Source organism: Chiloscyllium punctatum, chromosome 6, assembly GCF_047496795.1.
Source record: "Chiloscyllium punctatum isolate Juve2018m chromosome 6, sChiPun1.3, whole genome shotgun sequence".
Lineage (NCBI taxonomy): Eukaryota > Metazoa > Chordata > Chondrichthyes > Orectolobiformes > Hemiscylliidae > Chiloscyllium > Chiloscyllium punctatum.
The window spans coordinates 62,034,773-62,062,670 of NC_092744.1; the positions used below are offsets into that span (position 1 = coordinate 62,034,773).

General features: G+C 38.6%; 1 protein-coding gene across 6 annotated transcripts in view; it reads left to right on the top strand.

The window, feature by feature from the left end:
- Positions 1-11,785: 11,785 nt before the first annotated feature.
- pax3b (paired box 3b) overlaps positions 11,786-27,898 on the top strand; it is an 89,367-nt gene continuing 73,254 nt past the window's right edge. For 2 of the 6 annotated variants that reach the window (XM_072572786.1, XM_072572790.1), the window contains exons 1-4: positions 11,792-12,848; positions 13,694-13,926; positions 15,481-15,610; positions 16,245-16,379. In XM_072572786.1, coding sequence (XP_072428887.1) covers positions 12,761-12,848; positions 13,694-13,926; positions 15,481-15,610; positions 16,245-16,379 — 586 coding nt within the window. In that variant the 5' untranslated portion in view covers positions 11,792-12,760. Of the gene's footprint in view, positions 12,849-12,890; positions 13,093-13,693; positions 13,927-15,480; positions 15,611-16,244; positions 16,380-27,898 lie in introns of those variants that run through there. The other 4 variants (XR_011960923.1, XM_072572788.1, XM_072572789.1 and 1 more) reach the window with 4 other exon arrangements.

A 27,898-nucleotide genomic window follows, 5' to 3' on the forward strand; every position in this document is an offset into this window, starting at 1 on the left:
AAGATCACAGCACGGTAAAGAAAAACTCAGGAACACTTGGATTTGTAAGACAGCACAGAAACGACATGAATGGAGAAACTGGGGTAGCTGACTTGAAGATCCCCCTGCAGGATCTGAGGGGCTGTAGTGAGGTAAACTCTACCAAAGGAGGAGGCAGGCATAGATGAAAATAGCCAAGGAAGGCAGCACTGGGCTAACATGAAACCAGTGCATGGGAGAATCCAGGGCATTGAAAGGCAATGATGTGAGTCAGTGGCAAAGCACTTCGTGCATCAAGCCCCAGATTTTGACTTCCCAGCTGCCTCCTACATGGCATGCCTCAGGACAACATAGTTTCAGGCTCAACACATTCACTCTCTTCTCTCTGCAGGCACCTCACATATTCATCTGAGCACTGATCCTCACCTTAATGCTGTATTGCTCTCATTCTACAAATAACTCTTCACAATTCTTTTCCTTCCCTCTTTTGCATGCAAACTATAACAACTGTAGTGATTGTAACAAAGTCAGCCAGGTGGACCTCTTCGAGTATGAGTTCCTTGATTAGGGCTGTTAATCTGGTCCACTCAGGGAGTCCAGGCTGACAGATAGGAAGTGGAGTGTCAGACATCTTGTTCACTCAGAGAGTTGGCTCTGAGGGAGCGGGATGAGGGACCCTTCACATGGAAATAAAGTTAAAAATCACACAACACCAGGTTATAGTCCAACAGGTTTAATTGGAAGCACACTAGCTTTCAGAGCGATGCTCCTTCATCAGGTGATACACAAAGCTGGCAGGGTCTGTTCTTCACGGACCTGGATATGAGCCATGCGCACTTCCAATTGTTGAGGATAGATGAGAATTCCCAGAGGTATGCTATAATTAATACCTATAAGAGTTTGCACCAGTATACCAGACTGCCATTTGGGGTATCACCAGCCTGTGCAATTTTTCAGTGGATGATGGAGAATATTTGCACAATCTACCCCAGATCTTCATTTATATCGGTGACGTGTTAATAACAGGAAAGACTAATAAAGAGCACTTAGAGAACTTGGACATAATCCTTAGATAGTTCTTCCAGGCAGGTGTACACATTTAAAGGGAAATATGTGTGTTCCAACCACCCCAAGTGACCTACTTGACAAGACTAGTTTACAGCCATTGGAAGATCAAGGTGCCCTGGCTCCCATGTTTATATCAGAGCTTAGATCTTTCTTTGGGCTGGTGAAATATTATGAAAAGTTCATACATAATCTGGCCTCCATTCTGGCACCATTGCTTCAACTCTTATAAAAGGGTCAGCCTTGGAAATGGTCGTGCAACCAAGCCATAGCTTTCAGGGAAGTGAAGAAACATCTATCATCCTGTAAGGTGTTGGCACACTGTGATCCCAAGTGAGATCTGGTATTGACATGTAATGCCTCCTCGTATGGGATCAGGGTAGTATTAGCTTATAAGTGGCCCAGTGGAGAGGAATGCCCAATAGCCTATGCATTCAGGCCTTTGGCTAATGTGGACTGTAAATACACATAGATAGAGAAGGAAGGTTTGACGGTCATATTTGGAGTCAGGAAGTTCCACCAATATGTTTACAGATGTAAATTTGTAATAATGACAGACCACAAGCCCCTGCTAGGTCTACTTAAAGAGGACAAGGCATGCCTCCCATAGCTTAAGGCCAAATTCAGCAGTGGGTTTTAATACTATGTCTGTATAATTACAAGTTGGAACACCACCTGGGAGGCCAAGGAGCAAATGTAGATGCATTGAGCCACCTCCCACTGCACATACACCACTGGTGGTACTACCACTGGAAGAGTCCAAAATGGTTTTAAATTTTCTGGACACAGTTCCAGTCACAGCTGATGATTTCTGGCTTTGGATGCCAAAAGATCTGGTCTTGGCAAAACTGAAAGTTACTTTGGTAGCCAGGGTTAGATGCAGACATGGCTGTGTTGGTGGGGCAGTGGCCAGAGTGCCAACAGGGATGAAAATTAACTCTAGCAGCTCCCCCACATTCGTGGAAATGGCCAGGTAAACCTCAGATTTGGTTACACATTGACTATGCAGGTCCTTTCATGATCTTAATGTTTTTAGTTAGTGTGGACACCCAGTCAAAGTGGCTGGACATGCATGGAGTTAATTCGATAAACACAGGGACGGCGATAGACAAACTGTGCGCATCTTTTGCAATACACAGACTCTGTGGACATTGTTTACCAGCAAGAAATTTGAGTATTTCTTAAAGTTGAATGGTATTTGTCATATAAAGGACAGCTCCATACCATCCATTGTCCAATGGTCTGACAGCAAAAGCAGTCCAAACTTTGAAGAAAGGCTTTAAGAAACAGCCTACAGTTTCACCAGATACCAACTCTCCCTGTTCCTATTTGATTAGAGGACCACCCCTCATGCAGCTACAGGGATAGTTCCTGCAGAGCTGCTAATGGGGAGAAGACACCATACCAGGTTAAATCTGATCTTCCTGGACCCGAGGGGGAGGGTGAAATGGCATCAGGAACACCAAAGCTGGACATAACACTCCACTGAGTGAGAGAGACAGTTCACTTCAGGGGACGAATATTGAAGATACCACTGAATTTGAGACGAACGTGATGGATGTCATTGCCTTGATGCCTTTGCCACCTGAAGAGAAGACTGAATTTCTTCCTACATGCTCTGGGCGGAAGAGATGAGGTACTCTACATGCCACCAGTGTCAGAGGCAGAGTTGGAGGAACCTGACTTGTTGCTAAAATACCCAGGAGGAGCTACACAAAAAAATACAGCCTATATTCTTGCACTCAGAAAGGGAGGGAAGTAATGAGTGTAACAATGTCAGCCGGGGGATCTCATAGAATATGAGTTCCATGATTTGGGCTGTTAAACTGGCCCAATCAGGGGAGCCCTGTCTGGCAGCTATAAACAAGCGTGTTGGACATCCTGTTCATTCTGAGAGCTGGCTTTGAGGGATCTGAATCAGTATCCATTCACACTTCCTTGCTTTTTCTCCTTGCAGAGAGTACAACAACTTGGCAGGAAATGGAGACCTGGGCTGAGAGTACTGCCCTCTAGTGACAGGCACCATATTGCTTATTGCCATTATGCACCCGTCTGATTCACTGGAAAGAAGGTCACATAGTTGTATTTGTCAACAACGACCTATCCTGAGAGCCCAGCCTGCTGAAGCATTGGTGATCAGACATGTTGAGGAAGCTGGTCCTGTGCCTGATAAAATGTTGTGGAGATTTTTGCCCCTTTCCAATGGGATTTTGGTGTCCATCTCATTGCTCCATAGGGGAATCTGCAGCTACAAAGAAGGCAACTGATTCTACTGTTTGTCTCACTCCTGCCGCTGCTTTGGCAGTGACTCAGCGGAAATGGATGGTGGTGCTGCATAAGATGCTGTCATATTCTGCTGAAGGCTGGCAGCAGAAAAAAAACAGGTGAATATGAGTGAAGGGTTTGGCAGGTGAAATGCCCTCCAAGAAGTTGGCAACCACCTACCAACCTTTGAACAGCAGTGCCTTCATGGCCATAGCTGGATCTCCTCAGTATAACTGATCAAACTCAGAAGAGGTCAGGGATCACATTGGAATCCTGATCCACTGCTAACTTCTGGGACTTTTACACCTGAACCTGTTTGCAAAGGTCTGGGAAATTCTACTTCCAGTCATTTTGTGTATTAAATTGGCATCAAAAGCTGTAGTGTCCAATAAACTTGGGATTCAATTGTTGATAACAATAATTTTCATTCAGTCCTTAAAATAATGCAAGTTTAAGCTCACTGGATATCAGCTACTTAATGAAAATTTCATGGGAAGACTATTGCCAAGATTTCATAAAATCTCTCAAATTATTTATCTTTTGACACTAATGGCTGCCAGACTGGAAAAGAGCAGTATTTATGTAGGGAAACAGTTCAGAAATAAAATGACCTTAAAATAAATGTACATGTTCGTCACTTCAGCTGCTGACAATATTGAAAATCCTTCATCAGTGCTGGAGAGGAACTCTCATGTTTCAGTTATTTACTTTAGCAATCATTGGAACTGATCTGTGAGTTCAGAAGAAGAACAGAGTTGATTATGAAATTGAGACAAATTCTACTTTTTTACACAGAAAGGCAAATAACCACTCTGTTATTGCTGCTAAACCAATTCCTATGTTTGAAATCCTTTATTGTGTCTCAGATTTTTTTCTTAAATGATACAGGTATATCTACCATCTAATTTCTTTAAATTGATAATAATACAGAATCAAATCACTGAACTACTCAATAAATATCTTTCTGTTGACATTCAAGCATTTTCCCTGCTCAAATGTCTTCAGTCAATTGATCACTGTTAATGAATTAACTTTATGTGCATTTTTTTTCATTTTAAATTAATTTTGAACGATGTTATTTCCTAATTTATGCTACATTGAGATTAAACCTAATATTTTATGTTTCACTTGGTCAGTTTGTATCTTTTTTCCATATTTGAGCAATAAATTTTGAATTATGATGCTGAACAATACAGTGCTTAAGTCATTTTTATTCAATTGGTTTATTCACGGTTTTACAGAGACAATTTTAAAGTAAACTGATAAATTAATTTATTGAAATAATAGACTCAAGAACTTTATATAATTTGTACTTATGTGGCATTTTTAACACAATAAAACATCCCAAGGTCCTTCTCAGAAGCGTTCTCAAATAAAAATGTCCACCAAACCACAATTAGGGTGGATGAGCAAAGGACATAAGTATTAAGGAGCTTCTTAAAAGAGGAATGAGAGATGACAGAAGAAAAATGTCTAGGGAGAGAATTCCAGAGGCAGCTGAAAGTGTGCCTATCAAAGTGGACAAGCAAAAGCCTGGAAGAACACAGCAAGCCAGGCAGCATCATGAGGTGGAGAAGTCAACATTGTGGGTGTAACCCTTCTTCAGGGTTAGGGGGATGGGAGTAAGGGGACCTGCTCAAAGTGAAGGCAAGAATGAAAGATCCAGAAAGGATAATCATAGAAAGAAAAAACGGAGAGGAAAAATAGAAATGAAAGTGATATGATAAAATTCAGATTTAATATTGTTACAGCATAATTTTTAGTGCTATGACCTGAAGTGAAGAAATGCAAGAAGGGCTAAAGTGTATGGTTGAGAGTGGGAGTAAATGAGAACAGAGTTTAGAAAACAGAGATAAGGTATCTAAATATAATTTGAATACTTTAAAGAGATACTGGTAATTGGAACCTTCACTACCATGTTCCTTTAGACTAAATAATTCATTAAAGTTGGTGGTAAAGTGAATTATAATACTCATGTGACAAATAGCATCTTTCTCTCTACACTACAGTTATTCTGCTAACAGTCGCTTCATATTTGCAAATCTCTTTTTGGTTGCACTGTTCAGGATTCCACTTTGGAGTCTCAATTGAAAATAGATTAAAGGGAGATGTGATCCAGTTAAGATTGTACATGGAGACAATGCAAATGTTTGGAGAAACAGCACAGAAGGAGAACATTTGGCTCATTGTGTCTATAACAGCTCTTAATTGGAGTAATCTAATACTAATCCTATTGCTTTAATACTGCAGGTCTGTATCTTCCTCCGCTTCAAATATTTATCTACTAATCTTGTAAACGCTTCAACCATTCCCTATGGCAGAGAATTCCATGCTTCAATAATCTTCTAAGAAATTTCTCCTCACAATTCTAATGACAATTCCATACTGATGACTCTTCAACACTCAACCTTCAATCAGGGAAAAACTTTCTCTAATCATATAATCCAAAGCTTAATGAAGCTTTAACAAATGTTCTTGTCGCCTGATCTCTGCATCAGTGGAAAAGAAAACTCCACATAACTGCATTTATTTATTCATTCATGGCATTTGGGCTTCATTGGTCAGACAAGCATTTATTGTCCATTCTGAATGCCCTTGAGAAGGTGATGGTAGGCTGTTTTCTTGAACTGCTACAGAGCACATTGCGAATTTGCACCCCTCATTCTTTTTGAGAGGGAATTCCAAGGTTTTTTACTTGGTGCCAGTAAAAGAATAGTGATATAGTTCCACATCAGAATAGTCAGTAACTGGAAGGGAACTTGCAGGTGATGGAGTTCTCTTTCATCTGCTACCCATGTCCCTTGAGATGATAGCAGTGATATGTTTGGAAGATGGTGACCAAGGAGAATTGGTGAGTTTTTACAGTGCATCTTGTAGAAGATACACACAGCTGTGACTGTGCATTGGTGGTAAAGTGAGTGATTCTGGAAGGTAGAGAATATGATGCCAATCAAGTGGGCTGGCCTGCCTTGAATGATATTGAGCTTCTTGATTGTTGTTGGAGCTGTACTTAATCAGGCAAAGGGAGAGTATTTTGCACCTGACTTTTCTCTTGTAGAAGTTAGACAGACACTGGGGAGTCAAGAAGTGAGTTATCTGCCACAAAATTCCTAGCCTCTGACCTGCTCTTGCAGTCACAGTATTTTCATTCCCAGTATCACCCCGATCAGTATATATTGCACTGTCTCCAGAGCTTTAATTTCCTTTCAATAGTAAAATGCTCAAAACTATACAAAGAATGATAACTGTGCCCTAACCACAACCTTGTACAGGTTTTTAAAAATTACTTCTTTACTCTTGCACTGTTTTGTTACTTTTAAAAGTATACATGACTTTTTGTCCATTATGTCTTTGGCTCATTCATGTTCATCCTTTGGTGTTCCTCCTTCAGAAGCCTACTTGCATTCCTTTTTGTTCCTCCAAGAATAAATAATTGAACATGTCTTCACAATAAATTTGACTTGCCACCTCTAAGTTCATTCTGCTAACCTGTCTATTCCCTCTTGAAACCTCTATCAGTTCTTCCTGTTGTTTTAAAAATCTCTATTTTTATAGCATTGCTAAATTTGAAATCATGCTCCCTGTGCATAAATCGAAATTATCTAAATGTACCAAGATGAAAATAGACATAGCACTGAAACTTAAGGGTGCATGTCTTCCATGTTTTTTTAAATAGAAGCAATACACGTTTCGTGTCCATAGGCTAAATTTATATCCATGTAGCTCATCTTTTATACAATGCACCAGTATTTTTCTGATAAGACTCCCTTGAGACATTTTATTGAGTTCTCTCAAAAACGTATCTAAAACCTACTGCATCTCCTATATCAATTAACAAAATTAATTTGCCAAATATGACCTCACTGTTGCTATCCTTGTTTATCGTATAGTTCTGCAAATATAAATTGATATCACAGTAAAACTTTTAAGCACTTACCTACACATATTACGTTAACAACTGTTCTATAATTACCCATCATATCTTTTTCTCCCTTCTTGAACCGGGGTCTACCCTTCAGGACATCTGCACTATTTATATATCTATGGATAATTTTATAAAGTGGTCAGAACTTTTCTATTCCATCTCAACTCCCTTCTACTGCTCTATGTAATTAGAGCCCAGTGAATTAACCATTTGAGATATTCTCAGTTCTGAATTCTTTCTCATTCATGATGTTCCACCTCAGTCTCTAATACACCAATAGTCTCTATTTACTATTGCTAAAGTTGTCTCGCAGTTAGTTTTCATTATGTTGATACAATATTTCTAGCCACTACAAGTACATTTGTCCATTTATTTCTCAGCAGCCCTATATTCTTTTCCAATGTTCCTTTACTCCCATTATATTTATAAGAATCTTTTTAATTTCCTTTTTCTATAATCAAAGAGCCCTTTATAGTTTTCATAATTTGGCAATGTGAACCTTAGTTTTATCATCTGGCTTTTTATAATAGTTTGAACTTGTAATTTTCTTCTTTACCTTAATATCCTACAATATGGCTTTCTGTTTTTATCATATAACCATGTTGTATTCTTATCACTTCATATTTGAAGATTCTCCACTGCTCATCAGTTGTTGCATTTGCTAATTTACCTGTTCAGTGAATTTGGACAATACTCATTTTATCTCATTTCTCGACCAGTCCTGCACCCTTTCTAAATGCTGCATATTCCTTTCTGTTTTCACATTGAATATCATGGTGCTGTATTTGCTATTTCTCACATGTTCTGCTGGCTATCCAGTTACTTATTTTACTTTAAATGTTGACATGGTAATGGGAAATGTTTTCTTATTGTGTTAGAAATATAATTAGATTGGACAGCAACATGTACATGTATGTTTAAACGTGAAATCAAATTGATAAACTAACCACTGATACAATTAGTAATATTTTATGATACTTGTTGCAAACCACAAAATGTTTTGTATCCACATAAATAGTATCCAAGTATTCAATATATTTTTTATTAGCAATATACAATAAAGACAATATTTTTAATACTTGGATGAACCATCCAGCTAGTTAGATGATATGGATTCTTATTGAATCCAACAGTTGTCTGCTTTCTTGAAGCCAATGCTGATAATTGCTGCTGAATGACTTGATGTCACATTGTACTCCATTATGCAGGGAGAACCTCCCTAGCACTTCATGGTATCTCCACCAGAGATTCACACATTACCAAAAACTGGAGTTGGCCTAGACCCTGATTTGAGATTCGTAGTCTGGCGTATTGCAATTATAATATAATCAAACTATAGACACACCTTTCTTTGTCAGAAACTGATGTTCATAATTCATTGCTACAATGTTTACTTGACGATAATACCTAGGGGCTCACTTGATTTTCTTATCAGAAGGGGGTACTTGAAGAGAGGGAATCAAATTAGCTGAGTAAACCCTTGAAGGTAAAATGAATGGGATGAAAATCTTGAAAGAAAGAATTGTATATGGTCTATAGAAACAATGGACATGAATCAAATGAGACTTCCTTGTTTCATACATTATTTTATTCTTAGTTTACCTTGCTACAAAAGCTTTCATCCATTTGGTTTTGAAATTTGCAGAGCCAATTCCCGAAACTAAATTGGATCTACACACAATTGCATTGTTAATTTGCATTAGAAATTCATTTTAGTAAAACTGGATACAACAGCACATAAAGACTAGCCTTTCCCAAATGGAGTTTCTTTCAACGCACACTGTTGGAATAAATATATTTTCTGCCTCCTGGTTGGTAGTATCCTTAATCCAGTTGCAAAAGAGCATTGATTTATTGACAGAAAACTATCCCTAGTTTAATTTTAATTGACAAACTCAACAAGGGAGCCCCAAAAATGATTGCAGTGGGAAACTGATATAGTGCCTTCCCGGTAGAATAACGAACACTATCTGAGTTTGGAATTAAGGTATATTCTCAAAGCAGAGTAGAGGGAGTTTTATTCTGCATTTGGCTGCACTCTATATACTCTCGGGTAGTGTGTTGCTGTCATTGGATTTTTCGAGATAGATCAAGTTTCATTTTGTGACACCGAAACCCCTTACCTTGTTGAATATAAACATTGTCCATAATCCCCAATTCACTCTCAGATAGAAATATACAATCACAACAATATGGTAAAGTTTGCTGTCTTTATTTTTCTACCATGCTGAGTGGGGGAACACATTAGGAATCTGTTGGGATGGAAATATACAGTGTCAAAAATAGCCTAGGAACTTTAAAAGAAATGCTGTCTTAAGGTTCTGGTGACAGCATCATTAAAACATATTGATTGAACTGTTAATATGTTATCATTTGCTATCAATAGTGGTAATCATTTTCTTTTCGTTTATAAATAAAATTCCATAATAAAAAAGTTAATCTTGAGTTCCAAAAGATTCAATATGCTAAGTCTGTTAATATTTATTATCTATTATTTTGATGGAGTTTTTAAAAAAAATGCTATTTGTGAATTTTGTCTCAAATTGATTTCTTGAATTCCATAAAATTGCTGTTTGTCTATATTAGTTTTCAAGTGATTATTCCTTTATTGCTATTATTGCACAAATATATTACATAAATATGAATTTAAAATACTCATACTGTATCATGTATTAATTGGTAATTAATAAATTATTCTGATTATTCATAGCAATGACGCATGAATGGTTTCATAATAGTTTCGAGGGTTAGAATTCTGAGTAATTGTAATAATTTCTTACAATCTAAACTTAATAGAGTTTTAAAAGATCATCGTGCATTTTGCATAACAATAGTTTGGATCATAATTGGATGACAGCGAATAATTATAATTATGCTCGAAATTAATCGTTAATGGGTAACTGAGACAATTGCTATGTTAAACGAAAACAAGGCAAAGGCGTTTGTAAAATGCGACTAAAGGGACAAATTGCTAATATTTCCAAGGGTTAAGATAAATGAACTATAACAGTTCCAACGTTTTATTTTTAAATTAAAATTATAATCCTACATTAGAACGGATGGATAGCTAAACTAGATATTCGATTTATTTGTAACCCTCTATTGGAAGAGGCAAAAGCATCTTATTCATGAACTGTTCCCCCTTCCAAACCCAAAACATCCATATAACAATCAAATATCGCGAAATGCACTGAACATCGAAGATTTGCTTAACTTCAAGTACAACTCCTAAAATTCCGGCAATTCACATTTGAGACTGACTTTGTTTTAAAATATTTCAGTTTTAACTAATCGTCACATATTTGCGACAAAGTATCCTGAATGGAACGAAAAACATAATGTTATTTCAAGTTCTACTTAAAGACCCCATTTGCTTGATTGGTATAACTCGCAAGGTTCGTATTTACGCCAGTTCCAGCACCAGTTAAAGGGTACCTGGCCTGGAAGGTCTCCTTAATTATTGAGATTTATTCCGCTGTCAGTTTTATAATTCATATTTTCCTGTTCACATTAATGATATTTCTGGCATTCGTTTTTGCTTAAATTCCTAAACGTTTTCTATATCATTGATTTCAGCCCCTAAACTTAACGCGTTTATTATATGCAAAAACCGTCGTATGATTTATGGATACAACTTTCCATTCTTGAATATTTTGCGAACTCATGCAGATAAAGATCCACACCCTGACCGTGTACAATCAAACCTCTGATTTTGCCTCCGATGTACTTTTGTAAAGTTAAGGATAGGCAGCGTGCACATTCATGTAATCCACTTACGGAGTCAAAAACAGCTAATTTAAGAGAAAAAAAATCTAATTGCTTGCCATGAAATGAAGAATTGAGAACATTTTCTTAGTAAAATGTGGTTACAGTAATAGGTTTCTGATTCAATCTCCCAACTGCAGGGACCATTCTTTATCTGCACTGCGGGTTAACTCTGGTCCTGGCCAGGGTGATCACTAAACAGGATGATGCTGCTTCAAGTGCTTTTTTTAACAACGTAAAAAGGGAGAATTAATATAATAGCCAGTGACTCTTTTAAATCTTTTATGTTACGTCACTTGATAATCATTGTGTCCTGGTATAAGAGAACAATTGTTGAGATTAAGAATCACTAAATGAAAGCGATGACTTTTTGGCAAAAGGAGGTTGTTGTAACCGCCTGCCAAACAAAGCCTAGTCTTAACTATCTCATCGTTTGATTGATTAAGGCTTTGGATAAAGTTCCGCGCCAGACTGACAGGGTTTTTTTGAATAGCCACTTCCAAATAAAGCCCACTTGGATGGCTGTGCTTGAAGATCAGAGTGTAAAGGATGAGTTTACCGGCAGTTACCAAGTGATAAATAGAGGACTCAGACAATAGTACCTTCTCTGAGGACAGACGGGCTTTACAACAGTCCTGGCGTCATATCCTGCTGTGGCGCTTCTGCTCTCAGCCAGAGCACTTCTTTCTCTTTTTTTTGCTTCTTAATAGTACATATATAAACCCCAGAATATGTGAAGGCTTGATTAGTCTGTGATCATCACAGTGTCCTGCCTTTTACCTGAGAGCCTTTTGTTTTGCAGCCCTCATCCTGCAGTGGGACTGTCCCACAACGCGCCCCCATACAGCAACTTGATCCTGCCAAAGTCCAGCTTGGTTTTAAGAGACCTGTAAGCAAATAATTGTTGGTGAATTGCATTACTAATAATCACTTAGGATATCTAGGAATGATGTGCTGCCTTCAGAGGCGTTCTTCATTTGACTCCGAACGCAGAGTTTAGCCCTGAAGGCATCCTACTTTATTTCATACAGAACAGTTAAAGGACGCATTTGTAGATCTGTGGCCGATAATGAATGAAAGCTGTCGTGTGTTAGAAAGGCAACAGGACAGATTGCTCTAACTGCGGCAGGCGCACGTTCACTTTTGTATTTAAAAACCATATTTTTCCAGTGATGGGGAAGGAAGATTGCGGGGATTGGCCAATGAAAACACACGTCTCCACAGAGAAGACTCTCGCCTATTCGCCAATCAGAAAGCAGGGGACTCGATGGAGCCAGGGGTGGAAGAACTGATAAATTCTCCAGGTCACCGTCCCAGCGACTCCTGGCTGTGACTCCAACTCCTAACCCTTGGAGCACAGTAGAACCTGTCACACATACGCAGAGCAACAAAAACCAACCATCAGCACCGACTTCCGAAACTTCAGGAGAAAAAACTCAGCCAACTTTCTTCAACACCCACCTCCCCCCCCCCCCCTTCCTCCCCTTCCCTCACTTCCGTCGGAGTGTTTGGGGTATCACATCTGCTCAGAAACAACTGTACAACTTGCCTGAAGTCGGCTGGCCTACGTGGATTTACCTAGAAGTGGTCACACATTTTCTTTTTAAAAAATAGATTTTGATTTCCCCCTCCTCTTCCTCCCATCCCCTCCGCCCCCCCCCCCCACTCACACACACACACACATCCCCCTACCCTTTCCCTCGCACCCCCGCCCCGGTCGGCAAACCCACAGAAAAATCTGGGAGTTGAACGCCTTTAAAAATGAGCACGTTGGCTGGACCCGTCCCAAGGATGATGCGGCCAGCCCCAGGACAGAATTACCCTCGCAGCAGCGGGTTCCCATTGGAAGGTGAGCCGCACATGCTTTAACTGACTGAGCACATTCTGGGCTTTCTTAGTCCAGTTCTAAAGACGCCGTGAATCGCGCAACCGCAGAACCTTAACTCTGCAAAGGGCGATATGAGGCATTGCCCTCTCAAGATTGTTGTAGATGTAGCTGTAATTGTCTTGGCCTTTTTCCGGGAGAAACCCTTTCTAAAGTTTCTCAGTACTCGATAAAGGACGTTCTCCGATGATCATGTTCAATGTATCCCGTGAGTAGAATCCGACTGCGATTTGAACTCTCCGTTAGCGCAATCACGCAATAGGTGCACCTTAAAGTTAACGGAGGCGATCTGAAATCAATCGGAAACAAAACTCCTTCGTCGTTTCAAGTATCTTTAAAGTTTTCTTTTTAAAACTTGATCACATGTACGAAGCGCTGGGTCCAATTCCTGGGCTAGACAGTTCATTGTAAACACGGACTGCGCCCGATTAGTGAATCTTCAAACCAGATTTTTGCAAAAGTGTTGAGATTTTCGGTTCCTTCATAAAAGGGGTGTGTGGGATGGGGGAGGTAGTTAAATATATATTTTAACTATTGCCCTGATAGAGGTTGAAGAGCGTCCGCTCAAAATCATATGATGCCATTTAATGTTAAAGATTATTGCAAAGTGACATCCAGGAACAGGGACAAATTCTACACCAAGAATCTACCTTGTTCTAGCATGTCTCGAGTAAGGTTTATAAATCCATCTGTCGACTGGTGTGCTCTTAACAACGTTGTGATGTATTTTGATTTCCTCTCCACTTCTCTGTGTGTGTTCGGTAACATTTCAACGCATCTATTAATGCTGCCGTTTTCACTGCAAATAGTGTCAACGCCTTTAGGTCAAGGGAGAGTGAACCAGCTCGGAGGAGTTTTTATAAATGGCCGGCCTCTGCCAAATCACATCAGGCACAAGATAGTAGAAATGGCCCATCACGGCATCAGACCGTGTGTCATCTCCCGGCAGTTGAGGGTCTCCCACGGTTGTGTCTCTAAAATCCTCTGCAGATACCAGGAGACGGGCTCCATCAGGCCGGGGGCCACTGGGAGCAAACCCAGGGTAAGTCAGTTCTAAACTCTTCAGTTATTTGATCAAATGCTTGATGAAGTATTGGAATTCCAGTTGGTGTGAAAAGCGCTGTGTTGGTTCACCTACAAAGGTGTGTCCGAATGGCGCTGCTGTCTCTGCCAACGTTTTGAAGGCGCTTTAAACACAGACAAGCGAGACCCACTGAAACCACCTGAGGAGTGGTGTATCATCTTTAGAACTGAAAATCAAATCCCGCATTTTGCAGAGCGCGCCCTAAACGATAGCACTGCTAATGTGTGTAAGTGTACCATTCGTGAGCGACTGTCATTATCAAGGCGGTGCAAATAACATGAGATGTATTAATCCAAATGTCGCTGTTTCAATATAGCTGGACGTTCCTGCAAAAAAATGATTTGACAGACCTGTACTTAAGGCCCACATCGTTAAAACCCATTTATTCAACGTGGTTTGTTGAAAGATGCAATAACATTTGATCATCTGAAACTGGAAACACATTAGGCAATCTGAGGGACCAAAAAACACAAAACCTCTTTAAAACAAACGGAAAGCACGTGTAGCAATGAAAATGCCATAACTAAGGCGGTGGGATTGCAAGGATGTTTTCTTTTTAATTACTGGATACACAAAAAAGACTAACTCTCAAGTCAAGGTTCATTACTGTAATGTACTTAGCCTGGATTTATTACATATCAGAACATCCAGTCTTTTTTTCATTCTCGCTTGATATATAATAGAAACGTGCAAGTCGTTTAATATCTTCGTTGTGAATGTCCATTAAATTAAAATTTCACTTAACCCTTTGAATGAAAATGTTATATTAGATCACATGAAATTAAGGGAACTCGAATAATTTAAATGTCTTTCAGCATTTTCCTTATAGGGTAAACCATGCTTGTTCACAGTCCAGTGGGATGGTCAGACTGTTCAGTGCTTGTTTATAATGCCAAAAAAAGCACACACGTTATTACTTGATTCGTAGTTTAATTCATAATATGGATGGTTTTGTCACAGACAATTAAGCACGCAGGTTGTAATGACCAACGATTATCATAATATAGCCCATTAAACACAGAACTTGTACAACAGCTAACCGCATTTTCAATAACGCGCCTGCAAAGTTCAAGTGCTGACCTACAGTTGTTAACAATCAGTAAAGCGTTTGTGCCTAATTTTGTTTGTCCTTTTTGCCTTTTCGTTCATTGCAAGCCAACTATGTTAAATAAATAGCTCTAGATCAGCAACCAAATGCCTGAGAGAGGGGAACTGCGTCCAATAAAAGCAACTGATGTGAACGCTCAAAAGTTTATTGTGATTTTAGCTTTGTTTTAAATCATGTTGCGTGCAACATAATTTTTTCTAGGGCTTGAATGAGAAATTATTAGAGCAGTAACTTTTTGTCGGGGATTATTGGAACTTGAAAATACAGTACATTGCTGCTGATTTCACATTTGCATATCCCTATAATCCCATACAAGAACCAGGCCATCTTTCCCAACTGCTCATGAAACCCAATTGTAAATCACGTTTTATTTCTTTCTTTGCAAAAAAACATAATTCATAAAGCAAATGGCAATACCAGACGTGGAAAAAAAGATCGAGGAGTACAAGAAAGAGAATCCTGGAATGTTTAGTTGGGAAATCCGGGATAAGTTATTGAAAGACGGCATGTGTGATCGGAACACCATTCCCTCAGGTTGGTATAATATTTGTGATTTTTTTCCGATGGGGGGGGGGGGGGAGCGGGTAGAAGGAATCTAATACGAATTTAACTAACATAGAGAAATAACTCTTCTGGCTTCATCTAAGTCTGGAACTGACCGTAAAACATGTAAAATGTGTCCAGCTGCGCAGGCCAATAAAGAAAGCTTAAATTGCTCATGGTCTTAACGAATTGCTTCAAATAGGTTCCGGACTTCTAATGCCTCCAATTTAAAAGAAATACTTTACGAATTCATTTCAAGTGAAATGTTATTATTTGTCAGGATTACCAGAGAGCAATGCTATACAGTTGTGATAAGTTGCCATTTTGCAGACTGGAATTATAGTCTACATATGCAGAGAGAGAAAAAAAATCATGGCAAGAAACTGAATGTACCATAGAAGTTGACGCTGAAATGTTAAGAAATCTTTCTATCTTAAGTTCATCCTTTTAAGAATAATATTGTCGAAAATTATAAAATAGAACAGTTCAATTCGAAATTCTAAACCAATGACTGAATCCTAAATTATCTGACGTTTAACTATATAAATGTAATATTGCGTCACCCTTTTAAATTGAGAATAAATTTGATGGCTTTTAACAAAAACAAAAATTTCTTCCAAACAAGTGAGTTCAATAAGCCGCATTCTGAGGAGTAGATTCGGAAAGAAAGAGGAGGAAGAGGAAGACTGTGAAAGGAAGGAATATGAAGACAGCGATAAAAAGACCAAACACAGTATAGACGGCATTCTGGCAAGCAAGGGTAAGAGGTGGAATACGTCTAATTACTGGTGCACTTTAGCAATTCACAAGTATTAATTAATTAAATATTTATTATCAGTTTTATTTTTATGGAGATGCATGAGGGAATCCCAGGACGATTATTGCTTCACATGTTTTGCTGGGTGGGTGGGGGGCGGGGGAGGGGAGAGTGTTAGTATCTTTTAGTTTAACATTGCACCAAAAGGGAAAGGCTTTAACTAATGCGAAATACATGGATGAAAGTTCATACACCCCTGACTGGGGTAGTAGCAATCACGCTGCCCCCGAGACGGATGCGACAGAATGACCACGAGCACAGTTGCCTTCTATAGTAAATGCCTTGATGCCCTTAGCTTTGTTTTGTTGTTCTGGTATTTTCCGAAATCAGAGAAAATGGACGGAAGTACTGCTTTCGTTCTGTCTTGTGAGTTTTATTGAGCTGGTTTCGAGTGATAAAGTTTACGCCAAGGTGTTAAAACAATTTAACAAGTTTAGCAAAGGGCGGCGATATCAAAGTTGGATACACAGCCTGGACAAGCCTTATCAGCACTGCAACCTGTTGAGAGTTTGCCGCTTCACTTGTGCGCCAAGATAAAGAGACCATTTGTAACCTTTATCATCTGACTGTAATTTCATTTACAGTTCGGGAATGTTGTCAGGAGAGATGGGTTCATTTCTGTACGGTCAGTTTTCAGTGATTATTTGAAAGCAGTAGAACTATTTACAGTGAGTAAACGGGACCGAGAATGTTAGCAGTTCGCCAGTGCGTGTTTTATTGTTACCGATTTCTTGTTAAATTCGAAGATATTTTCAGTATCAGACCGCAGGTATCGTATGTTTACTTTGTGTGACCAGCCTGTAGATAGACTCTGTTAAATAACGATATTAATAACGACCATATGTAATTCTGAAGAATGGAAAATGATTTCAGTATCAACTTCAAAAGTCTAATAATTAACTTTTGAAACAACTCTTTAAACTTCAGCTATCATAACATTTTGTGAAATCCGCGGTTTTAAAACTTCCGTCCGATTTTGAATTCGATTACCAGCTTTTAAAGTCCCGCACCGATAATGAACATAGATACAAACATCACAGAACCTTTATCAAAATGTAAATGAACCTGTCCTAGCTTCTATTATTTGAAGTGGACAATCATGTCGGTTTTATGTTACTGCATGATTCCAGAAGGTTACAAGAAGTGCGTCAGGTCCTCACTGATTTGCCATCCACGAATTGGGTTACTGTCATCGCTCCCTTGCAGTAAGAGTTTTGAGCAGATCAGATCTGGGTCAAATTAATTGATTCCGTTTTGACTAAACCTTATCAAGTCAAGTTGATCCAGTACAACTGGAATCGAATGGTGTCTTTAATGTTGTAATGTTAGGAAAACATAAAATTATAAATTGTGACAAAAGGGTTTCCGATAGTAAATCGCACTCTAAAGATGAATTATGCTTTAAATGCATCTGTTATAAACAGTCGCCCGAAAGGAAGAAACCTTCTGATGTAATTACGTAAATCTATCAATCCATTAAAAATTACCTGAAATATTCTATTCAGCTAACATGCAATTGAAATTGGAAATTCACAGCGTTTGGGTCGTTTCCATAGATTGAATTTCATGGTGATCTGTTGAGTCCACCAACCTTCTGTTTATCTTTCGACATCGATCTCATTGAGAAGTACCAGAGGTACTTTACGAAACAAGGGACACTGCCAACTAAACTCAGAATTTTGTTTTGTGGGAAGTTAGGGGGTTAACCGTTTGCGAACTAACTGTTCTGTCAAATTCTTCACCACATCTCTGGGGAACTCCGGGCTGTGTTTAATATGATGCCACAAGCAATAAAAAGGGACATCTGTGGATATAAAACGTGACTGTATCTAATAAAAACGAAAAGATGGCTCAGTTCTCTAAGGTTAACGAATATACGTCGGCGATATACATGTGTTTTAGCTGCCTTTAAAGTCCAACATTCCTTTTAACGGTTTCAACTTTAATTGTAGTTGAAGGGTTGTCAAAAGATGTCTAACACTTGAAAGTCAATGACATTTCGCAGATTTGACTGTGGGCCTTTTGCCTAAGCAACAGTGCAAGCCTAAGTTGCTAACATCAAACAGAATCCAACATACTTCACAAATCCTCCAGTTATATATTTGTAACAAACTTAGAGTATCAAATATCAGGCATTAACCACTATTTAAGAAAGCAAACTGTCCCTTAGTTTTTAAAAATATAATAATAATTCCCTGCGTATCCCCTGGATGTCGTCAGGAAAGTGGCTCCGAATGAATGGCGCAGTCTGCTTAGCCTGGTACGGAACTGGAAGTGAAGCAGCGTGTGAGCAGGTTCATGAAGCGTGAGAGCTAGTTTGTAGTCCGCACTGTTTATTGATCTGATTAATATGCCATATTTGCCAGTTGAATTGTCCGGGTGTGTATTGAGTGAGCCCCTTTCTGGATCTAACACCAAGAAAAAAGTATCCCAGCGTCTCGTTTTAACTTGTTGGGCATTGTTGTGATTTGATTATCTTCTTTTCCCCGCTAACAAAGTACCTTTTCGCAAAGACATGTTTTGTTAATCAAAACATCGAATCTGTTTAAAAAAAAAGGCTGGAAAACTCTTGGAAAGAGTGTATAAATTTAAGTCCCTTTTAACGAAAGCTTGCGCACAAGCTTTGACACAAAGTGTCTCTTGTTGCTGGAGTCCATAGACCTGCCCGAATTTCGCTGCAAATAGGATCTTGAGTAGACAAAAACGACCAAATGAGCTGGTCAAACATTTGTACAACTTTTCCAGCTATACAAAGAGGTCCTTGAATACACAATCCACACTTGGAGATGAACTTGGAAAACAAAGAACCCTGAGTCCATTGAAAGTTACACTTTAGGCTTGGCGGGACAAAGCCTATGCCAGTGACAGCTTGGTCGCCACAAAAGAAGGAAACCTTTTTGTAATTCAAGGAAAAAAAAAGAACAGAAACCGTCCAAACAAAAGGCTGAGAAAAGACATTATGGGCTTGCAATGAGGGATGAATTATTCAGTGATCGCCAGTAGCAGCCAGTCCTTACAGTTTTATGGACTCTCTCTTCACCGTGGATAAACTAGCCATTTTCACCTACAAAATGTTTCTTTTGCCATCTTTTAGACGGCGTAAGATGCCGACTGTCATTCAAAAAAATACAATTGGCATCATTCGATTGAGCGAAGGCTTTGATTTAGGGGCTGGCGTTAGGTTGGAAGGCGGGGGGGGGGGGTGGGGGGGAGGTGGTGGTGGCAGTGCTCAGAAAGGCGGCGATTTCCTGCAGCAAATAGGCGAGAACTCAACCTTTACAAACGGCTATATTTTATGTGAGCGGCGCATTGCGGATCGGGGATGTGTAAAAGAGCAGTGTTTTTATTCTAAGGTAGTCTCTTCATCACAGTGTCATTAGTTTAAAGGGGGAGAAAACGGGGGTGGGGTGGTGGTGGAGGGAGAATGTCACCCTTCCACTCTAATCATTTCAGCAAACAGTTTATGCTGTAATTAACCCTAACCTAAACACGTTGTCCACCTTCTGGAGGGTTCCGTCTCTCGCCACCGCCTCGCGAACATTGCACCGTGTGGAGTGCCGTTTGGGACACTCACTTATGGGCCGCGCCAATTAATGGTCACAACTTCGAAATAGTTCGAGGAGGAACATAAACACAATGTCTTGTACCGACGTAAAGTGGCTGACACATCACTCAAAAGATCGGGACGAAAGATATTTCATTAAAAAGGCATTTACACATCAACGTTGTAAAGACTTGCCCATATCTACGAGAGTTGGGTGAATGTTGCAAAGTGTCCAAAGCCAAGATTTAGCTGCGTTGTGAAATCTATAAAATTGTATCTTTTGAAGTTTTTATTTCTTAAAAGAGAGTGACCATTTAAGAAGTATTTACGAACAAGACATTCTTGCTGGAAGTGGTAGTTTTATTTTTGGAAAATTATAGATGGGGCGCTATAAATGTTTCTGTTATATTGAGTGATTGAAGTGTCCGAGGCTGCGCGGCAGCTTGGTTTGAATGGGACGCAGTGTTTGCGAGGAGCTCCAGGCGTGGTCAGGCTCGATTTATCCGCAATCATGCGCAGGTCCAAAATTCAATCAGAAACCCGGACCGAAGCCCTTTCAAGCTGATTAAATCGAGCCTTTTATTTCTTCTCACTTTCATCTTTTCCCGACCCGCCCCCAATTCGCCCGGGGCACAAATTCGTGAAATTTCTGTCCCCTCTTTCTCTCTCTGGCTGGGACGGCGGTTCGGTTCAGCTAACAAGCAAAGCTGTGAGAGGGGACCAGATGAAATAAGTTTTGCGGAATGTGGGAAGTTTTGAACGCGCCGAAGCCTTTTCGCTTCGTGCAGTAATGGAATTCCTGACAGCTCAGAACTGTGTCCTGCAGACACGCGACTCCCGCGCCCTATCTTAATATTTAGATGTAAAGTTTACAATTACAGTTGTGTTCATTGACTCTGGCTGGTTGCGAGAGGCGCATGGGAGAGGGCAATTAGATCGAAAGTGTGATAGCGTGCAGATAAGGCATTTTCTTGTAAGAGTATATTCTAGATGACGAGACAAGCTAAGTGTGGCGAGTTACGTGTTTTGAGGAGCGATAATCGGTGATTTGGACCGATGTGGAGACAGGCGTTTGTGACTATCGCTTCTCCTAACACAAGATATAACGTGCAGCACTTTAATGACTCATATCGGACAATTCGTGAAACACAAGCTGACCAGAGTTGCAAACCGGCTTATTAATAATCGGAGGATCCCATATGCATTTGGGCTTTACTAACTGAAGTCCTGCGCTGACCCTGTTCTCCACTGTACACAATTCTAATTTTCATCCGCAACTTCTTCCAAACAAACGGGGTCTATTTTTTGAAAGTAAAGTCGATTTCATCGACGACAAACGACACCTGGGGGCAGTTTTCCTTCCGGTCAATCACATCTGGCTGCTGATCAGTTAATCACAAAAATCACAGCATTAATCAAACGAACCATTTCTGTCGTGGTAAGATAAAATATATATAAACAACCCCAACACCTTCTCATTTAATTCTCTTCCCTAAATGTCCCCAGCATCCTGATGGCATTTTTACGAAAAAAAAACGTGCTGCAAAACCACAAGTGCATGGACATTAAACTTCTTTTTGACAGAAACGTTGACTGTTTAAAGCAGTCACGATAATGGCACTGGTGATATACACTTTCCCCCTTAAGACCTTACTCTGGGAGATTGTTGCAAAGTCAGGGAGGGAACAGCGGAAGAGTTGATTCCGTTCTGGCTGCGTAACTCGGTTGCAGTGCCGGGGCAGCGCTTCATTGCTGCAGTTGCTGTCTTTCACGGAGATGCTTCGCAATGAGCCAGTTGCATTTGTCATTTCGGAGAAAAATTATCGGAATCGGTCGGCGGAATCCCCGGGGAGATTGTTAGTTTCTTGGGTACACAACCAAACCTCAAAACTAGATGGCCATTTCTCACCTTGTACTGAGCAAGTTGGCTGTTTGTCTTATTCCCCCCACCCCCGACAAGCAAACGCTATATAAATGCAGGCTTTCAATAGAAATGAGGATTCATTTTAATCAATAACTGCTCCGTGCACCACCTAGTTTCAGGATCATTGGAACTATAGGAGAAAGGAAAATTGGGCTGCTTGTTGTCAAACTAAGACGTTGAAATTATTTATAATATTGAAGGAGAAAATCACGAAGATCCAGCCCAGCCAATAAGAATAAAACAAGGTTTATTGATGATTCAGTGGAGAAAAGGGGGCTTGTGACGTGTTTAAGAACAGGTTTCAGCGGCCCGGTTTTATATAGCGAGCTCGCGTTCCCCACCTTGGTGGCTTATCAGAAGCAATAGACAATAGGCGATAGGTGCAGGAGTAGGCCATTCAGCCCTTCGAGCCTGTACCGCCATTCAGTATGATCATGTCTAATCATTCCTAATCAGTATCCTCTTCCTGCCTTATCTCCATAACCCTTGATTCCACTATCTTTGAGAGCTCTATCCAACTCTTTCTTAAATGAATCCAGAGACTGGGCCTCCACTGCCCTCTGGGGCAGAGCATTCCACACAGCCACCACTCTCTGGGTGAAGAAGTTTCTCCTCATCTCTGTCCTAAATGGTCTACCCTGTATTTTTAAGCTGTGTCCTCTGGTTCGGCACTCACCCATCAGCGGAAACATGTTTCCTGCTGCCAGAGTGTATCTTATATGTCTCAATCAGATCCCCTCTCAGTCTCCTAAACTCAAGGGTATACAAGCCCAGTTGCTTCAGTCTTTCAGTGTAAGGTAATCCCGCCATTGACCTCGTGAACCTACGCTGCACTCCCTCAATAGCCAGAATGTCTTTCCTCCAATTTGGAGACCAGAACTTAATGCAGAGTCAATAAGGCTAGCCTTGAATGAAATGGTCCAGACAGTTGCCAACATTCATTGTCTCCCCTCCCACATAACGGTCTTGTGGTACAGCAGTACTGTCCCGATCTCTAGTCCACGAGGTGCTGACTCAAATCCCACCTTCACCAGAGAATAGATAGATTAAAAAAAAGCTCGGCATAAATGACAAAAGGACACGTGCGTGAGTTGTAGTTGGGGATCAAAACTCATGTAGAAATTCACATTTTCAGGAGAGGTAGATATTAAGTAGGGGTGAATGTGCATCAATTTGTTCCAGGCCCTAGTTTGACTGCTGGAAAGGATTCCTCTCCACGCTAGATTTTGAAAGTAGATTTAATTTGAGTTTTGACTGTCCATTCATGTACACAAGGAACTGAAACATTTTCGTGAAGATTCTGGCACAATGATAATTTATCAAATATTCTGAAATTGTCGGGGGGAAGAAAACCCTCCAGCAATTGTTTTGCTTGTCCACATCAAGTAGGACAGGACCTGATGTCGATTCTGTTCTGGAGTGCAATTGTCTTAATTACCAGCGTGAAATCTCACCCCTCCACAGGTAGATTTCATGATACTATAATTCAAGAGGCACCACAGTGTAATGCCACATTGTGATGGCATCAGTATCCTGATGCCAGAGGGTATTTAAACTGCTAGAGAACATTAGTAGGCAAGGCTTTGTAAACCAGCTTCTGTAGCTCAGAATACCATGTTTCAAATCAGATATTTTGAATGCACAAAATGTATATTCAACTTCCTTACCTATTTATTGCAGTTGAAATAAAAACTTTGAAAGAAGGAAAGGTATTATATACATGTGCTTTAAAATAAATTTTGAAACAGTGCCATTTGTGTAAATTTCTTTAAAGTAACAGTTTTAATAGATTACAAATCTTTAATAATGACACACAAACCTTGTAACAAAGCAACACATTATGTTAAATCTTGATTTTCTTCACCTAAATCAACGCAAGATACAAAATTTTCCTTTTAAATTTCATGAATGTTACATGCAACATTTAAATATTACAATGTTTGGCTTACTGAAGTGAATGGCATATGCATATAAATTGATACATTACACCTGCAGCTAGACTTATCATTAAAGGCATCGACCAATTGCAAGAAGCAATAAATCAAATATTTTATTTTCAGGTGGAGACATAAGGACATGCAAAATGACAATTATTGAGGGATTATAGTATTGAAAAGAAAATTATGTTAATGGGTTTACTGTTTAGAGTTACAGCCAGACATGTTGTAGAGACCGAAGGATTTAGAATATTTTACAGGGTAGAGATAAATTAATTGTCAGCTTTTGCTACCTTTTAAATGTTGCACCATTGATAAATAAGCCAGTAGTAATTATTTTCTTGAGATATTTTAGCAAAACAATGAATATCATCAAAACCAACTAAATTGAGATGATTCCAAAGAACATACAATACTACCTCAATGCTAAGACCACTTTTGTATAGGACCATGAGTTACACACTGAAATGTAGCAAACTAAGTTACTTAGAAGGAATAACAGTTTATGCTATGCCTGTTCAATAAGATACAGCATTAAGACAGCAAGTTTTGATTGGAAAGGATAGAGTTATAGTATTGCACATGCTGGAAATCTGAAATCTGAATGCTGGAGAAACTCAGCAGGTCTGGCAGAATCTGCAGAGATACAAACAGAGTTAAAGTTTGAATCTGATGTGACTTTGCTTCAGAATCTGAAGAAGCATCATATAAGATTTGTGACTTTAATTATATTTCTCTTTCCACAGATGCCTCCAAATATCCTGGGTTTCTCCAGCATTTTCTGTGTTTGATTAGAAAGGAACCTTGAACTAAAAATATCAATATTTCTCTGATCTACAATATACCTTGATTCTTATCATAAATATTGAATAAATGCATTGAATCTCATTAAGATATTAAATGCAAAAGTTTATTCATTGATTTAAACTTGATTTAGCGTAATTATATTCACTTTACCAACCACAAGTTCACTTCAGTTGAATTTGAGTAAATGAATGACAACAAGAGGTAAGATTTTATCTGAAAGAACAACTCTTGAACATAAATCCAATTAACAATGTACCATGATGGAAAGCCTTGTTGCTTTCATTTGCAGTACTCATAGAATATGGTATGGTTTTGATAAAGTGACTCATTGAAAAATGTTAATTCTTTTTGTCAAACCACACTATATTTATGAAATTTGCATGAATAGGGACAATGTGCAATAAAATGCAGAAGTATGGTCACTGGTTATGCTCTCAGTGACTTCCTGCAGAGCAGAATATGCTGATGATGGCTGTGGTCATGCAACTAGTCCATGCAGATATTTACAGCTAAGGAGGCATGAAAGGTGCTTCACAACTGAATTCATTGGAGTTTTATGTCCCTCTTTGCCTTAGAGCTGTTTTACAACCTGGAATTAAAATCTGAAAGGAAACTTTTCAGTTGCCCTGGCCAAATATTGATCAAGTACTTGTTTGTTGTTGCTATTGTTGTATGACGAGGGGCCAGCAGCTCTGCCCCTTCTTGCACAACTTCTATTGTCATCGTCTTTTAACAACAGGGATCAAAGCTCTCTTTTTGGCTTACTTGATTACTGAGAAGGAATCTTTATTGTGGCTAATGTAAGATATTTTAAATGGAAAACATTATTAACATAAGTCTTCTCAATTTAATAATTAACTTAATTGAACAGTGAAATAGTTGAGTGAAAATAGCAAAATAGAAATAAATACATTGCATGAAGTATTTCATTAATTTCTTACTGTGATCATAACTGTATTTGAATAGTAACTTCAAAAATAGTACAATTTATAGTTTCCTATGATTTTGTTTCATTTAACTTCATTATTGAAATGCTTTGTTTATATTTTAAAGTAAATCTCTGATTCAAACTTGTTCTCAACAAATTCATCGTGATCTAAATTGTTTTGCATAAATACCATCTGTGGGGCACTTTCTCTTTCTTCGCTTTTTCTAAACCTTCTACCTTAAATCAACACCAGATTTGGGAAATTACTAAGAAGGCTTTCACGACCATGCATTTAAACCATTCCTGAACTGTCTTTGAACCAAGAGAAAATCCAGAAAATAATTATAAAGGAGCAAGAAGCCTTTTCAGCTTTAATTATTCTCATGATTCCCCTTGTAAAATGATATGGTAAAAGGGTAAAGGGAATGAAAGATCAATGTACTTAAGTACACTATACACTAATAACAAGTTAGGCGAATGATTGGGATAAATCACCAGTTTAACGTAAAGGTAGGTTGTTGTGTTCTAGTTTGAATAACTTCACACCACAACAAATGACTTCTTCTGGACTTTTTGACTATTACTCCTTCTTGGTAATATTCACTACCAATTGTTCTCTCAATTCAAAATGGCCCATTGCAAAAGTGTCTGGAAAAATCTGCCAATTATGCTCTATGACATGTAAGCAACTTTGCTTTAGATTTCACATGAAATAACACTGTGGTTCAATTTTTTATGTATGGGTTTGATTATTTTCTCATGGAACTTGAGAGATTTTTTTTGTGATAAGTAAAACTTACTGCCACAACCATCAAAACTTTCACCTTTCTAATTTTGGAATGCATGTCTAGTTTCCAAAAGCATGTAGCCCTACTGTACTGTTTGTCATAGTTTTGTTAATGTAAAACTTATAGTTACAATTGTTTTTCCACTATATTCATTAAAAAAAACAATTATTACAAGTGTATAATTGCCCAACATAACTTCTGGAAGTAATTTAGTTCCTTTGTGTGATTTTCAAAGCCTTCAATGGCTATTGATCATCATTTTTTGAGAAAAATAGTTGCATTTCTTAATTTTCATGAATTGAGTGGAAAAGCAGATATATTTAATGACTTCAGTATTGAGACTTTACTAATACTTGAGATTTGTTGTTATTCTTGTAAAGGAGCTGTCATTCACTTCAGGTTCTTGTTTTCTATGGTTATGTTTTCTTTGATTCATCGTGCAGGGTTATAGGTTGCTTGCTGAGATTTGACGTTAATGTAGATTTAGTTCAGGAAGACAGCAGAATATCCATGACAAAATGCATAAAATCTGTTATATTTTGATAACCATTTCCTTATGTTTTATATTCAGTAGATATGAAAAAATACCATGCAACAGAGTATCAGAACAACCAATTTTAAGTATGAATCAATAACATATCACAAAGCATTTTACAAAGTTAAAATATAAAAGTAGTACACTAATCAATGTTCAGTAGTGATGTGGCGAAACAAAAGTTTTAATTGCTAGAATATTTCATATATATTACGGTATATGTTTTGATAAGTAGTGAATCTAGCATCTGAAGGAGTAACATAGAAATAATTTGTTGTGCTATGAATTTGGATGGGTGTAGGTTTGCTGCTGGATTCTACTTTAGCTTATTTATCAAAAGTTAAAAGCATAACTTTTGTTCCATTTTCTATGATAGATTACAGCTACACGCAACACTTTAGCATCTGACTGCAGCAAATATAAACTTACAATTTACATAGCAGGGCTAATTAGTCCACCAGAACAGTGTGCAATTTTGAAAACATCTATAGAAGTCAGTTTAAATTGTGTTTACAGAGCAAAATTTTGAAAGCAGGTCCTTGCATTTTCAATTTGGTTTTCAGTGGCTCATATACTTTAATTAGCTTTGCAATAATTGTCTATTTCATAGTGACTTATTCCATATTTTGGAAATGATTGCACTAGAGGATGGTTTTAGATTCTAATTAAATAACTACTGAAGACAGTGGCACTTGAGGTGAAGTAACAGTTTGCACCATGTGTTATTGCACAATGAGCTAAAGTTTTGTTGTAGGGCACAGGTGCTTCTTATAAATATCAAGTGCATGGTGTTTCTGCTTAATGTAGACCATTATAGGTTAACCCTTTGCCTAGAAATTAAGCTATGCCCAGCCAGAATTCAGAAAAATAAAAAGGATTAGTCATTCCCAATGAATGAGATCACCAGTCCTGGTTAAATGGTAATATTTTTGTATTACCATTTATATTTAAGAATTATATTTTATGAGCAATTTTAAAGTTGATAATCCATGGAAAAAT